The following is a 16,400-nucleotide window of genomic DNA, read 5'->3' on the forward strand; positions in this document are numbered from 1 at the left end:
CTCCTCGCTGCTCTGTGTCCCAGCGGGTGAGGAGAGAAACTGTCACAGGCTGCCAACCACTGCGGGAGGAGAGCGCTGTGAGCGGCAGGCATCTCTCCTGCCACACCGCTTAGCCTCCTGCCACAGATCAGAAGAGAGCGCTGTGGGCAGAGACAGCCGGTGCCGTCACAGCAGGCTGAACTCCGCTCGCTCAGCCTCCCGTGACAGCGTGTCAGGAAGCAGAGCAGTACAAGCCGTCAGTGATCAGTGATCGCTGAGTGTTTGTAAATAATTGAGGACATGGTATGTTTACTATATCCTCAATTATGAATGAATGGGAAGTGATCTACATCAGTGCTTCTTAAAGTGTGGGTCGCGACCCCATATGGGGTCCCGCAAGTGAACAGGGGGGTCGCGATCTGAGTCCCCGGCCAGGACCGCCATCAGGGGGGTATGGCCGCTACTTGTGTGAGGGGCCCAGGTGGCCGAGGAGGTCCAAGCTAGATTGTTTTATTTCAGTTTAATGTATAATTTGCAGTGTAGTGTAGTTTTTAAGGTCGCGGCCCCCCCTACATTTGTTTATATTTCAGTATTGTTTCGGTTTTGAAATTTACATTTCGGTGCACCTCTACTTATCATTAATAAAGGGACTCTTGTTTTAACCTTAATCAAATTTCCTAGAGATATTATGTTATTTAACATTGTAAATAAAAACACATAGCCTGAAGAGACTACCTATTTGACACAATTAGGCAATATACCACATGTACATTAAATAATATTGTAAATAAAAAAAATGTGTCTGCATAAGTACATTATTGAATAGTGTAACACATGGGAGAGACTGCACCTAGTGTAAGGGGGGCTGTTTAATAGAAAGAAATATACTATTTAAAGGACAAAGTACAGAGAACCTATGTAAAGCTAAATTGATTAGGCCAACCTTTGTAGGATAGCTGGATCAAAGTTTTGCTGCCCATTTATGGTGTTTCCAAGGCTATCGTCAAACATTGCATAAAACATTGAGATGACTTCATCAGGATCATAATTACACAGTCTCAAAGCTGCTAGGATTTCCTTATAGTCGGTGATGAGAGGAAGGGCTTCCTGATAAAATAAGAGTTTGAAATGTTATGGGTATACCTATATCAATTCAACATTACTTTTTTAAGGAGGTACCTTCACTTGCTGCACACGATTCAGGACGAAGTCCAAATTCATTTCCCAAAGTAATGGTAAAATAAGCCAAGCACCAGAATCATTGTCAAAATATTTGCAGACATTCATTCTTTCCTGCATAAATGTATTAAATAATGTTTAATACAATTTAAAGTAAGCCCACAAATATAAAATTGCTATTTGTTTCACTTAATAAACCATTCATCTAAAACTCATTAAACATATTTTTAGATGAAGCCAGTTAACTACCCAAATTCTGTCTTTATCTTAGGTTCCTGAAATCCTCTATACAGCAGAAATTGGACTGGCAGAGCAAGGGTTGGCACTCCTGGCCTACCACAGTGCTATAGCTTTGCACAGTGTCATCATTCTAACACACATGCTTACAGGAGGAGTAAGGGAAGACCTCATTCACATGCTACTGTTCCTTCACTGTCTAGTCAGCAGGCTGTGGTGGAAATTAGAACAAGCTGCACTGTTCAACTTCACTAGAGAAACCTATATAAGAAGCCTGGCAAGAGTGCATGGATCACATAAACTGGTTAAAGATGATCATACTTCATTTGGCAGATAAGATAATTCACAAATATGTACATCCCCTAAATATTTAGCTATTTGCCTTGAGTTCAGCTGTCAAGGAAGACCCCAGTTGGGATACAAATGACCTGTAAAGTTACCAGGCTGAATGTGCGTGATGTTTTGTTGTTATCGTGAGCTGCAGAAACACCAATAAAGTAAAAAAATGCAGAAAATCCCCTCAATTCAGTTTGTAATAAAATGCATTGGTTCTAATCTGAAATTTTACTTGTTGAAATGGAATGCTGCACTTTTTATGGAATCACCACACTGTGCTCTGCCTATTAAATAACTAGACATGTGCGATTTGTTTCATTCTGAATTGTAAATTCGGACATTCGGGTGCATCTGAATTTCTAAATGACAGAAGTAACGAATCTGCTTTTTGTTGGACATTCTGGACTTGAATGAAAACAAAGTAACACAATATTGTTACAAAATGTAAACACAGGCAGAAGGTGAGAGATCTGTGTTATTCTGTAACAGCTTCTGCAGAATACACTAAAGTGTTAAACAGTCCAAAGAAATATTAATAATAAAAAAAACAAGCGTGCTGTTCTCCCGATAATTCATACCAGACCCTCTAGGTCTGGTAGGAATTTTAGTGGGCACCCCTAACAAAAAAATCCCATACCAGACCCCTAATCTAGGCGTCGGTCTGGCAGGGCAGAAAAGGGGGGATGAGCAACCGCCACCCCTGCACCATACCAGTTTTTTTGTTTAAGATTTTCTTGGCCTTGGGGTCCTCCTTAAAATTCCTGCCGGACCTAAAGTATCTGGTATGAATTGGAGGGGAGACCCCACGCTGTTTTTTTTTCTTTGCTTTTTTTTTTCTTTCTTTTCTTCTTACATCAGGGGTCCCCCTAACATTCCCACCAGACCTAAATGGTCTGGTGGAAACTGTCGGGGGAACCGCTTGCTGGGTTTTTTTTAATTGCTTATGTGGAGTCTCAAAAGTTAAAAAGAAACAAAGTCATCCGAATTTGAATGCTGAAACGAATTGACTTTCAGACCCAAATGTCGAAAAACAAAATAACAAAACGAAACAAAACAAAACTAAATTAACTTTTTTGCCGGCTTACATGTCTATAAATAACCCCTTAAAGTGGACCTTTACCCCCCTTGACTAAAAATCACATTATCATACAGCTCTGCATGCCGATATGAATTCATCTTACAATCATTAGTTAAACAAATATATGTTTATTTTACATACAATTACTTTTTTTCTGCTTCCTGGTCCACTTTCGCACTTTGGCATGTAATTCTGCCCAAGCATTGCATCATGGGAAGGTCACATCAGCAGAGCATTGCTTGGAAATCTCATCTGTAATCTCATGAGATCTCAGGGAAAGGCATTTTCCTCCCCCAAGATGATGTGCATGGTCACATGTCCTAGTCACATGTGCCAGAGTTCCAGGAAGTAGAGGAAGATATATATGAATCTTTCCTTAGTAAAAATGGCCACTGTGAGAGAAGACTGGGGTTGAAAAGAAAAATAAGGTATGCAAAGAAAAAAAATGCCGGCAATTATCCAAAAGTATGTGTTTGTAAATTGTCATTACTAAACATTTCTAAAGGTGTCTTTGTTGTTATTTTGAAGATATGGGTAAAGGTCCTCTTTAAGTGCATTATTATATAATTATGTTTAGTCAGCTTTGTTAGCGTAGGTAGGCTTATCCAACAATGAGCAATGATGTTGTCCAAAGTGACCAGTCATCACTCAGATTTCGGTTTACTGTAGTCATATTGTTTAATCATGCGTAGTTTCTACAGGATACAGCAAAATGTAATATTGACTCAAGAAAAGGCCATATAAATATTGTTGATGATTGTACATTCCAAGAGAACATATTACCTCAAATATATACGTCATGACCATTCCTTTCCCAGGTATATATAAAGAACTAGTCCGATCATTTTGCAGATGGATTGCCGTACCATTACTTTCAACTTGAACAATATCGCTCGTCTTGTCTGCCTGGAAAATGTAGATGATATATGCATGATTATAGTCTTCTCTTCCTTTAAGTAAACCAAAAGACCTTGTAAATCTATTTATGTGGCCTGTATATATGACTTAATTAAATATTACTCAACACTATTTTTTATGTATAACCTTGTGTGCAATTAGTGCTTAAAAGCAGCTCAGATTTCTGTGATTTGCAGTGTATAGCCAACTATTATTATGCCAACACCTTGGCCAGAGTTGGGAGATGCTGAGCTTTTGGCTAGAGCCTCTGGCTAATCACAATTGTTTTTGGAGCTCTGCCTTGCCAGGTGTAAACTCCAAGAAAGCAAATAAGGCTTGCATTTCAGAATAAACTGAGAATCTGACACCAGGTTTTGAACATTTGAAAAGCATTTGACTACTATGCGGAAATGGAAGCAAAGCATCAATGAATGGAAATGAACATTGCTCCATAGGATCCTATTAAAATTTGTAGATTTGAGAAGTAAAACACAAATGCCACTGTACATATAGGGTAACAAACTTACCAGTATGCTAGTCATGGTTTCTGTTTTCATTCATAGTATATCAGTTGATAAACCAAAATCAAGGGGTTTTCAGAACAGTTGATGACATCAAGTCAAATGAGCAGTATAAATCTCAGGCAAAAGTCATTTATTCAGAAACACATAATATTCTACATAAAACCGTAATACCATACTTTATAACAAATAGATAAAAAATTAGCATCATATCCAGTCTGATTCCAATAGAGTTGCCATGAATATAAAACTATATTACACACTCAATACGAGGAAGAACTCTTTAGTGTGTATTTATTCTTGACATCCAGTCTTGGGATAAATAGGTATGACTCCTTGGTAAATCAATTAATGGTTCAATGCGTTTCACTGGTTCAATGTGTTTCACTTCCTCAGGAACCTAACTGACCTGTTTGTGACAGCCTCAACCCCTTGATTTATCAACCTATATACTATGAATCGATTTGGGATGTGGTGCACCAATGTGTTTCCTACATTTCCCTATCTGTGCTCACTTTTCACCCAAGCAATGCTGCAGTGCACCAGGCCAGCCTACTCCTTAACTGGGAGGTGTCTACTGAGGAAATCAGAAAAGGTTGTGAAAAAAACAACCTATTCTCCAAAAAAAGTAAAATCCACAATCACCCTTCCAAAACAATAAAAAATGTAACCATTCACATCCCCTGTAAAGGTGAACAATTTGAATGCAATGTAAAACACATAGCCACCCTTATAAGAGGAGCAATACCCCAAGAGGTTTTGACCCGAGTCTAAATGATTAGTGAAGCACCCCTAAAGACTTTCTAAATGTTCAAAACAAAAGGTGAAATACATGCATAAAACACCTTGTCACACCATTAAAGTGTACAGTAAACACATCTAGCAATCCTCCAACATAAGAAGGAGAAAGAAAAGGAGAATCACACATATGCAGAACATTGAGAAAAAAGGAAACTAGGTACTATGAAAACAGTGACAGAAAGCAAGTCAAGAGCCACAAAACATACAGTAGAGTAACGTGTAAAAAAATGTCAAAAAGTATGAGCTTTGTAACTTTGCTTTTGTAAATTACCCACCTACTGGCTCCTTTCCACTTTTTTATTTCTTTTTCAGCCACCCTGCAGACCTTATGAACTGCTAGGCAGGCACTGTGATGCTGGTTTTCTTAATTTTTTTTGTAAATTGTTTATTTTCAATCTTACAAGTGAATACAAAGAGGCAATAGTAGTAAAGTAATATGAAAAACAATTATTAAGCAGCAAATAAGTGTGCAAAAACCAAGATTCACAATGCAAAACAGTAGCCAAGTGCAGCCTATCTAATGTGCAGGGCAGTTCAAAACCCACATTCCCTTGAAGCATAAGTGCCAGGTTATGAGTGAACCGAATTCTTGATATGAGAAGAGACAAAATAAGGGAAGAAGAAAGAATAGGGAGAAGAAAAGAGGGAGAAAACAGGAGAAAGGGAAGTAGAACTAAGCACAGAAAGAAGCAAAGGATAGCAGATGGAAGGGATGTGGGGACCAGATCTCTCCGCCCCGACTCCTCCAGCAGAACAGGTACACACCACGCCAGACCACTCCGCAGAGGTAGTAACACTGGTCTAAAGACCCTCTGGAAATAAGACATAGGTAGTCCCCAGCCTCCACCAGCACACAGCAACACCATACCCTGGATTCCAAAGCTACACATCCACCACCAAATTGTTATATTCATGAAATGCAATAAATTTGGTCCAATAAAACCAAGTTTGGTTGAATTGAGTTTCCCTATGACTAGCAGATGCCAGGAGATCCTTCACTTCCTGTCCCTCAGCTGTCATTATTCGGCTGTAGAAGCCGAGCAATGAGCTATTGGAGTGCTATCTGCACTGCAATAGCTTATTTGGAGTGGAAAGGTGATACTAGGGGTCTTTTAGAGAGAGAACCTGTCACTACTAGTATGCTATCACATAGGGAGCTTGTAAGACCCCCTATGTGATAGCAATTAAATAAAGTTTAAAAAAAACAAGTTTTAAAACATTATATTAAATAAAATAAATGTAAACATAATTTTAAAAGTTTTTAACCCCTTTTTTCTTCTTCATTTTTTGCACCCATGTTATATTCCACATTTTAGGCCTGAAAATGACTGAAAACCCCCAAACATTAAAATGGTGGCACTTGGAAATGTTTATGTTGCACGATATTAGCGCAACTCCTTATCAAACCCCAAAATCTAGTGAAAATGCACTTAAATGTCCCAAAACACAATACAATACCCATTTGTTTAATAAAATATAAAAGATGAGGTTACAACGAGTAAATAGATACCCAACATGCCTATGTTAAAAATTGCGTGCGTTTGCGAAACTGCGACAAGGGCCCCATAGCAAAATTTTGTATGGGGCCCTGTGATTTCAGCCCCGCCTCCTCCCCTGCTGTCGACTACGGGCCCAGCCTCCTCCTCCACTGCCAGGTTCGGCCTCTTCCACCGCCGCTGCTAGCTCTCATTGACTCAGCAGCGGCTCTGGATACGAACACGCTGCTGCACAGATTACGGTCAGTGATCTGAACAGCAGCGCATTCTTCTTCAGAGCCGCCAGTGAAAGCCACCAGCAGAGGATGACATAGTGACCCAGGCGTCTGGCCGGGCCCCGGGCCGCATAGCGGCCGCCTGGGTCGCTATGGCAATTGTTACGCCACTGCCCCCACAGGTCACCAGTTTAGAGATACCCAAAAATACTGGCCCTTGAATTATTGCTCTCACTTCGGCGTGTGCGGCGATACTCAACATGTGTAGTGCGTTCGTCGATTCATACGTAGGCACACCCGATGCGTGTTTTCGTGAAGATGTGCATGCTCGCAAGGGGCCGGGGACTTTAAAAAACATTTTACAATTATTTTCACATTTATTTTATTTAAAGTTAATTTTAAAAACAGTTTTTTTTTACTTTACTTTAATTGCTATCACATAGGGGGGCTTACAAGGCCCCCATGTGATAGCAGATGGTGGTGACAGGTACTCTTTAAGGTGATGCTGGGGGTCCGAAAGACCCCCAGTGTCACCTTTACACTCCAAATAAGCTATTGAAGTGCAGATCGCATCTCAATAACTTATTTCTGGGCTTCAGGAGCCCAGCACTGACCGCTATGGGACCGGAAGTAATGCAATCTGCATCACTCCCGGTCCCATAGAACGGAGAGGGGATCGACGAACGGAGGTTCCCACTGACAAGCGGCCATCCAATCACTGTCGTGAGACAGCTCTGATTAGGTTTTGTGGGAATGACTTTCCCTATTGACAACACAGTGGTTGTCACCCATGACAGAGACATCTTAGCTGGGGCACTCAATCTGATCATCTTGTCCAGGGATAGAGGAGACTTGTCTCATACTGTAAGATTGTTCCTCTGTAAAGTCCCGGAATGGAATTCAATAAAAGGTATCACTTCGAAGGTTGAGCAGTAGTAGGACAGCAGTGTAGGACAACTGAAAGAAAGGAACCCCAGCTTTTGGAGGACCGATGGATCTGCCATATGTTTGGTTCAAACCACCAGGGCCTGGCAAACGGCAATAGAAACCACAGTCGATTGCATTGCAGCACTCACAAGAGTAAAGAAACCCTTAGGCTAGGTTCACACCCAGGTGACGCCTCACTGCGTGGCAATCGTGCACGATTCCGCGCGGATTGCTGTCAATCAGGAGCCGCCAAGGTGTGAACCAATCGTGCTGTCGGTGCCACTATTTTCTAATGGCATGCCAGCGGATTGCGCGGTTTTCAGCTGCGATTCCGCCCTTGTTTCCAAACACGGCTAAAACAGCCACGCGTCGGGTATTGCAAAAAAAAGGTACTTGTACCTTTTTTTCTGAGATTGCCGTGCAGATGTCACCCATTGAAATCAATGGGGCCGCGTGGCAATCGCTGACTGCATTGTGCAGGACTGCACAACGCGCATCCCGGGTGTCGTGCGGTGTAGTGCAGGTGTGAACATAGCCTTAAGTAGGTCCTTGAAACGTTTGTCCACGGACTTTAAATAGCAGAATGCCCTCAACCAAGACTTATTAGGGCAAGAAATAGCTGGCTCCACTACCAATACCTTCTGCTTTTTGTGGTAAACTTGCTCAACAGGGTATTGCTAAGCAAACTTCTTAGGAGGTATGTAGACCTTGTGTGGACACAGCCAGTTCTCATACAAACATCATGAACGGAGGGTGGACTGGAAAGGCCTTAGTGGGTTAGTTATTTTTCTGCATATAACCAATATTGGTGACCTTAGGGCCAAAGTGCAGAGGTACTTCTAACTACAAACATGTGCACACTGTGTCCACCAAAACCGTAATGGTTTATTTCAGCCTGGTGGAAATCATGGCCGACTGACCTCCCTCCTGAGAAGAATGTTCCGACTCTGAAGTCCAGGGTGGGACTAAGTGACCTCCGAACAAAACCTTTACCGCAATAGGCAAAAGTGTCACTCAGTGTGACGGACCGCCTGGTACCCCGACTGGGTACCTCCGTCAGAAAACAGCTTCCTCTCCGCTGGAACCTGAATTCCAGTGTCCTCAGCCCAAACCTGCCTAATTATTGGACAGAACCAATATATTAGGACAGAACGCTAAGCCACTCAATCATTAGACAACACCAATGTTGAGGTGGAAACCAAGATCTGCTTTATTGAAGCAAGCGCACAGAATTTATACCTGACAGGATCAGATTAGAGTGCAGTGTGTCCCCTCCCCCAGACAGCTAGGTGCCGCATTGGAAGTCTTTTAAGCACAGACACTCTTTGAGACTAATTAGAGAGGAACTTAATCCCATCATTGCAAACAATGGTCACTCCAGACAGCCTGCTGCCTTTAGAAGAATGGTTCACATCAAGGCAAATAGTGACAAGTTCTCTCTCTAGATGAAATATTAAACTGGAAACACACACAGCACACAAAGTTCTCCGGGGTAATAAATCTCTGCAGCCCTAGGCCCATAGTCCGTAGGAAGGAGGCTAGCCCTCAGGCTCCTCCAGCAGCCATGGTGACGGTTCAGTCCGTCACACTCAGCACTTCATGTCTACAACACATCATTTAAAGTGTCACAGTGAGATACACTTCTGCTGAACCAATAGTCGTGCTGCCAACCCCTCAATGCCCAAAGGCAGGGGCCCCAAGGACTACCATAGTAGAGAGGGGGGAAGGAGACCCTTAGGTATAAGAGGGGCTGAGCCCCAACTCACCACCGAAGCTCTTGAAGATCCATAGATCCATCACAGCGACAGACTCCCCACTTCACCCACTTCAGTAGGGCACACCCACTCCTTCACAGAGGGGGTCTTCAGGGACAAGGCTTCACCAGATGGATGGACCACAGTTCTGGCCATGTACAGCACCCTGCGGCAAACCGCACCTTGCTGCTTGTATGTACCAAGGGTGAGCACCTCACGCAGGGTCCAGTGCCTAAGCAACATTACAGACTGGCCCCATGTCTTCCACGTGGCAGGTTCCAACTACGGTCCCTGAGGCTTACTGGAGTACCGATCTGGAAGCTGCAACGTAATAGCCTCAGTGGCTTAGGTGCAATCAGGTTGGGGGAAGATTTATCTTCATATAGCTTGTGGAAGTAGAAGCCAGACACCACCTCTCAGTAAAGATGGATCACCTGAGGATTGCTGGAAGTGGGGTGGGGGTGGGGGATAGGGTTAGTTATATAGGTAGTCTAACAATTTTTGTGAGACTGCCTATCATTCAGTGTTTGCCAGTGAATTCCATTCACCTAAGGGTGGCTGCATATAACCCAGTGGCTATGTCTAATCCAAAAGTTGTAGCTCCCTAGTAACAGATGACTAACAAATAAAAAAATGAATCATTTTCAAAGGCATTAGGGTATTGTTTTAAATGTTAATAATACAGTAGAATTACCTCACTTTGAGTGTGAATGAATTTCCCTTGGCTGTACAGTTCTTCAGGAAATGTAACGATCCCCTAAATTTAAAGAATATAACAATTACGTTTGTTACACTCCAAATAAAAAAAATCTACACACATAAAAGCTACCTGGAAAATATTCACCTTTTCATCATCAAAGTACATTCTGATGCCATTCTGAGTGAAACATGTGTAGAGAGTTCCATTTTTGTGCTGAAAGCTTTCAAAGGTCAGTGACACATCTTCTGTTTCCAGAGCATCTTGTATACCATGTTTGCCCTTTTTATAGAGGGGAGATGTGTAAATGATGATAACATAAGCAGAACATAACATTTTTAGCAATACTTTTTATTAATGCTAATAAATGTACACAAAATATACATGACCTAACTCTTCACAACTTCTTTCTTCATGAAAACATATCAGAAAATATACAAATATTTATTACATCTTTACTGTACTACCGGCTAATTTTAGATGCATGCAGCCTGCTGTGTGACCGAAATAAATATATATATTTTAATTTTTTTAAAGCCCGTGGAGCGTGCTGGAAAACGAATCCCCTGTGAACAAAAAAAGTGAATTGTGAAATCACAACACACAAAAACGTGCACAAATGGTGCTTTGGTCCTTTCTTATGAAAGGGCTACAATTTTCCTGATGAAAGACAAAACTTTTTTTTCCATTTTGGAGTAGGGAAGGATTGAAACTGCTATCAGTATTTTTTTCCATCATTGTCTTATTAGGGAGATTTCCCTTCAGACAAAACTGGAAGTGAGAGAATATCTTTCAGTTGTCATGGAGAAAGTGCTCCATTGAAAGATGTCCCCTCTTATGTCCCCCCTTTTATGTACAGATCAAAAGAGTTTCCTCTGATCTGCTCATGATGTCAGTAAAAGCAACCTCATATTAAAAGAAAAAAGTTAATCTTTGCTCCTTGTTGAAGTTTTAGGCCCCTTGAACACAGGCCTTCTGATCAGGTCAGCCTGTTAGTTTTTCAGACAGACTTGATTGGAAGTCCAATGTTATTATATGCACGGCTGGATCTAAATGGATGGGCATTCATACACCCCTTCCTAACCAATGAAACCACAGAGCTACTCATCCACTCAATCGTCTTGATTATTGCAACTCCCTCCTCATTGGCTTACCTTTATACAGACTATCCCCCCTTCAGTCTATCATGAATGCTGCTGCTAGACTCATCCACCTAACCAACCGCTCAGTGTCTGCAACCCCCCTCTGTCAAGATCTCCTGCTTTCTAGCTCCCTCGTCAACTCCTCCCATGCGAATCTCCGGGACTTCTCTAGAGTCTCTCCCATCCTTTAAAACTCCTTACCCCAACCTGTCCGTCTATCTCCTACTCTGTCTGCCTTTAGGCGATCCCTAAAGACTAGGGCTGGTAATGATTAAAATTTTCGTGTTCGATTAATAGAAATGTTTTAAAATCGATTAATCGATTACATTTCCATTAATTATAACGCACATACAGATCCAACTACATTGGCCTATACACATACAGCACAGCAATGAAGTAATAAAATGAGCTTGGATCACACTAATCCAGCATGTTATTAATCTCCCCCCCACTCAATATGGCCGCCGCTTGAGTGGGGCACGTGAGATTAATAATGTGCTGGATTAGTGTGATCCTAGTTCATTTTATTACTTCATTGCTGTGCTGTATCTGTATAGGCCAATGCCTTGGTTGGCGCTCGTGCAGAAAGTTTATTGGGCAAACTCACCGGCCCAAGTGGCTCCGTTGGCTAACAGAGGGGGGAGGAGTCCGGTGACGTCACGGACATCGACGTCACCGGACTCCTGCCCCTTCCCTTACTTAGCCTTCATGGACATCGACGTCACCGGACTCCTCCCCCCTTCCCTTCGTTAGCTGACAGAGCCACTTGGGGAAGGGAGGGGAGGATCGCCGACAGGACTCCCGGAAGCCGGCGGAGAGGTGAGTGTTTTCATTAGCGATCAAAATAATTTTAATCGATCAAAAAGTTTAACGATTAATCGAGAAATTAATCTTTAATTTCCACAGCCCTACTAAAGACTCATCTTTCCAGGGAAGCCTATCCCCCCTCAACCTAACCACTGAACTATCACTTTCTCAAACAATTCATCCCCACACAGCTACCTCCTCGTGTATCACTTGCCCCTCCCTTTTAGATTGTAAGCCCTCAGGGGCCCTCCTTACCATCGTGTCTTGACTTTTATTGTAACTGTAATGTCCTCCTTATATTGTAAATTAGCTGCACAAACTGTCGGTGCTACATAAATCCTGGAAAATAATTACTAGCAGACATCTCCAAGTGGTTGCACACCACATCTGATCCCTGCATAGTACAAGCACTTCCTGCTGCTAGCTCTTACTTTGCCTCTCCTGCAAAAGAAATCTCTGGGAGGTCGAGATTTGGGGCAGAAGAGACATGCAAATTCAAAAAAGTTTGTGTGCCCAAATGTGCAAGTGTGCTGTGCATAATTATGCACATACTCTTTGCTCAGCACTGTGATGGATGGCCACATTTAAAGCGGAAGTAAATGAGAAACAGTATGCTGTGCATACTTGCACATCAGGCAAAAACAAAAAAAAATCAAAGTGGTTTACTTACGCTTCAAGCAATCCTAAGGAGCATGGAGTAGGAGGGGACAGAAAGCAGGTTGTTACTTGCACCCTGGGTTTTCCAGGATGCAGGGGCAATATTCAGGGACCAGATGCTGCATACAGGCACCTTGTGGGGCTTGGTATTCATCACAAGTACATATTTTTGCTATTGTGATAAATATTTTATTCTGTTTTTACCTTTTTTTATTATTATGCATGCCTTTATTCACATTTTTCACCACTGTTACTGCTGTGTAAAGGGTTTATAAAATGTACCTGTTCAGCATAATTTTGTGTTTGACAAGGTTGTACCATCCTTTCAATGTCTTCTAAAACCTCTTCATCCTCCACTTTCTGATGTTCAATCTGTTGTTTAATTGCAGTAGTATCAGCAAGTGTGGACATGGAATCATTCTGCACCACGCTGGGTCTTTCCACATTGCCTCTCACACTTTCTTTCTCCACGGAATGGTTCTTAGAAGCCCCAGTCCCCATTTTGGATTGAATTCTTCAAGCAAATGGGGAAATGTATTCCAAAGCTAAGAAGGTATTATGATAACTGTTGAAATAAATAGATACATTTATATAGAATTGTAATACTGATAATACATCAATTACATTGTAATACTATGAATATATAACAGACAATTAGATATATCATAGCCATAATACAGGAACTGCAAGAACTACAAGATTTGTATTTCTATATAGAGTAAAGTCATCCTTCCTATTAGATGATATAAGAGCTCATTGTCAGACAGTGCCATCACAGAGGTAGCACAGACAAAGCTCTTCTCTTTCTTCTGAATCAAGGGAATATTTAAAAGCTAAATTGCTACTATAAACAGCCGCTGTGGTGCATAGAGTTGAATGAAATGTAATTTTGTGACATTTCAATAAGATTTAAAAAAAGTACAGTGTGACGCATTGTAACGCAACATTCCAGAACTATTAGTAGCACTTATTTAAAAAAAAATATATAGATTTTGGCTTTGTATCCCCATTTTTGCTTAGTATGATAAGCAGTCTCGCTGGTTAAAAGTTATGTGTGAGAGGAGCCAGAGGTGGGGCAAATTTGACTTTTACAGCAAAATTCAAGGTTTGCATATAACTTCAGCTTTCTGTTTCTAAGCTCTGTTTACATTGCCAATGTTTGCAACTACAAAGGGTTTCACCTATAGACTGAACTATGACATAAACCCATTTGTATTATATCTTAAAAAAGTGCCTAAATATTTCCAATTTTTCAAATACTGGTCTTCCAGGACTATCTGATAAAATGACGCATAGCTCATACATTTCCTAAATGTTACATGATAGAGCCAGAACTACTGATCAGGTATCTACTTTACACTTGGATGTGGATTACTGCTAGAATCCCCTATTGATGTGTAGCCAAATGATGACAGGAGAGGCGGCTCTAGAGTTTGTGAGACCTTAGGCGAAGCCTAAACATGAGGCTCCACTCAGGCCTGTGGTGTCTCACCAGGGCTCTGTGGGGTTTAACCAGTCTGGTGAGACCCCACAGAGCCCTGGGGAGACCCCTAAATAGCCCTGGTTAAACTATGGTTCTGTGGGGTTTCACCAGTCCTGGTTAAACCCCACAGAGCCCTGGTGAGAACCTACAAAGCCCTGACTTAACCAGGGCTCTGTGGGGGACTGGTGAGACCCCACAGACCCCTGGTGAGACCCCCACAGAGCCCTAGTTAACCACTTCAAGACCAGGTGTTTAGACCCCCTTCCTGGCCAGGCCATTTTTCAGTATTCAGCGCTGCGATACTTTGACTGACGTTTATTCCGTCATGCAGCGCTGTACTGAAATGAATTTTATACCATTTTTTGGGGACAGATAGAGCTTTATTTCGGTGGTATTTAATCACCACTGATTTATGTGGGGTCTCACCAGCCTGGTTAGACCCCACAGAGCCCTGATTAAACCAGGGCTCCGCAGGGTCTCACCTGGGCTATGTGGGATCTCACCACCCTGGTAAGACCCTCTCAGAGCCCTGGTTAAACCAGCACCAGGGCTCCGTAGGATCTCACAGGGCTCTGTGGGGTCTCACCATGGCTATGTGCGGTCTCACCAGCCTGGTGAGACCCCTCAGGGCCCTGGTGAGATCCCACAGAGCCCTGGTTAAACCAAGGCTCTGTAGGGTCTCACCAGAGCTCCATGGGGTCTCACCAGGCCTCCAAGGGGTCTTACCATGGCTATGTGGGGTCTCACCAGCCTGGTTAGACCCCTCAGAGCCCCGGTGAGACCCCACAGAGCCCTGGGCTCTGCAGAATTTCACCAGGGGTCTCACCAGGGCTTAGTTAGACCCCACAGGGCACTGGAGAGATCCCACAGAGTCCTGGTTAAACTAGGGCTCTCACCTGCTTTCCATAGGGCTATCCACAGGGCTCTCCAGGCTGCCACTCCATTACTGTGCTGGGCTGGCCGTGTCTTGTGGGAGGGAGCTGGCAGGACGATGTCTCCGTCGGCTTCTGAAGTTAAACTCCACCCTCCCAGGAGTGAGGTCTCTTCTCTTTGGCTGGTAGGCGGAGCTCCGTCCAGAATCCGAGCCGATGGTCTGTGCGACGATCGAGGAAACAGGTGAGTTTTCAGCCCTGTCACTGTCAAACGGAGAGTCTCAGTTTGACAGCGACAGGGCTGAGAGCTCACAATGCTACCTGGCTTCTAACAGGGCAAACTAGGCGGAGCGCGAGGCCTAAAGCGACCGCCTAAGTTGCCTAATTAAAAAACCGCCTCTGGATGACAGTGTGATTTTTGTAGACATAATCTGCATTTTCGTGCACACCTGTATACCCCTATAAATGATCATCTTAATACATGTGAATACATATGTAAAACTGAATAAAAACTTATAATCTGACAAAAAACCCCCATTACTGAAGCTGAAGAGAATTATGTATAAATACACCTGTTCCCCTTATTATCAGCAACAAAACTGAAACAGCTAAACTTCTTTTCATTCTAATTGTAGACAATGTGAAAAAGAGCACAAATATCATATACATTTAGTTCTGTGAAAAGGTTTACCTCGTCTTCTTATCTCATGAAATGTCCTGCAAGTGTAGGCTTGGAACATGCAAACACGTATTTGGCATGAGGTTAAGGAAAACTGGAAATATATTCCAGAGCATAGTAACAGCAATCAGTGAAACCATAGGTATGTAAGAGTTGTTGCTTTGTTGTTCATGAGGCTAGTAACTATAAATGAATATTGTCTCTGGGGCTCTCTGGTTACCTTAGAGCTTCTGATCCACCCAGAAACAAGGCACTGCCTCATCCCTTTGCTGTATGCACATATTTTAAAGACAATGTTATCTTCAAATGGTATGGTTGTAGCTTCATTTGAAATATGTATTCATCTATGTGACTGGCTCTATATGCCAACTTACACTGCATAATATGCTGGCAGTCTAAAAATGCTAGAAATATATATATGTAAAGATTTGAAAATGAATAAAGATTAAATGTAAAAGCCATTACTGGTGCTGATTTAACTCATTAGAAGAAATGTCCTATTGGTGGACCGTATCTGCTACAGGATTGCTCCAGGCATTTAAAATAGACTATGCTATATGCAATGCACTTGCTGTCAGATGAAGGTAACAGCAGAGTGCACACAAAAAAGTGATGTATTGTTCTAGCAGAGTATAGGATTATT

General features: G+C 42.3%; 1 protein-coding gene across 1 annotated transcript in view; it reads right to left on the minus strand.

The window, feature by feature from the left end:
* Positions 1-13,224, minus strand: part of LOC108791013 (kinesin-like protein klp-3) — a 52,187-nt gene extending 38,963 nt beyond the window's left edge. Inside the window, exons 1-6 of the mRNA XM_018561373.1 lie at positions 13,006-13,224; positions 10,265-10,399; positions 10,115-10,177; positions 3,593-3,715; positions 1,159-1,272; positions 923-1,086 (exon numbers count right to left, since the gene is read on the minus strand). Coding sequence (XP_018416875.1) covers positions 923-1,086; positions 1,159-1,272; positions 3,593-3,715; positions 10,115-10,177; positions 10,265-10,399; positions 13,006-13,224 — 818 coding nt within the window. The remainder of the gene's footprint in view (positions 1-922; positions 1,087-1,158; positions 1,273-3,592; positions 3,716-10,114; positions 10,178-10,264; positions 10,400-13,005) is intronic.
* Positions 13,225-16,400: the final 3,176 nt, after the last annotated feature.

Source organism: Nanorana parkeri, unplaced genomic scaffold (genome assembly GCF_000935625.1).
Source record: "Nanorana parkeri isolate BGI_ZX_2015 unplaced genomic scaffold, ASM93562v1 scaffold520, whole genome shotgun sequence".
Lineage (NCBI taxonomy): Eukaryota > Metazoa > Chordata > Amphibia > Anura > Dicroglossidae > Nanorana > Nanorana parkeri.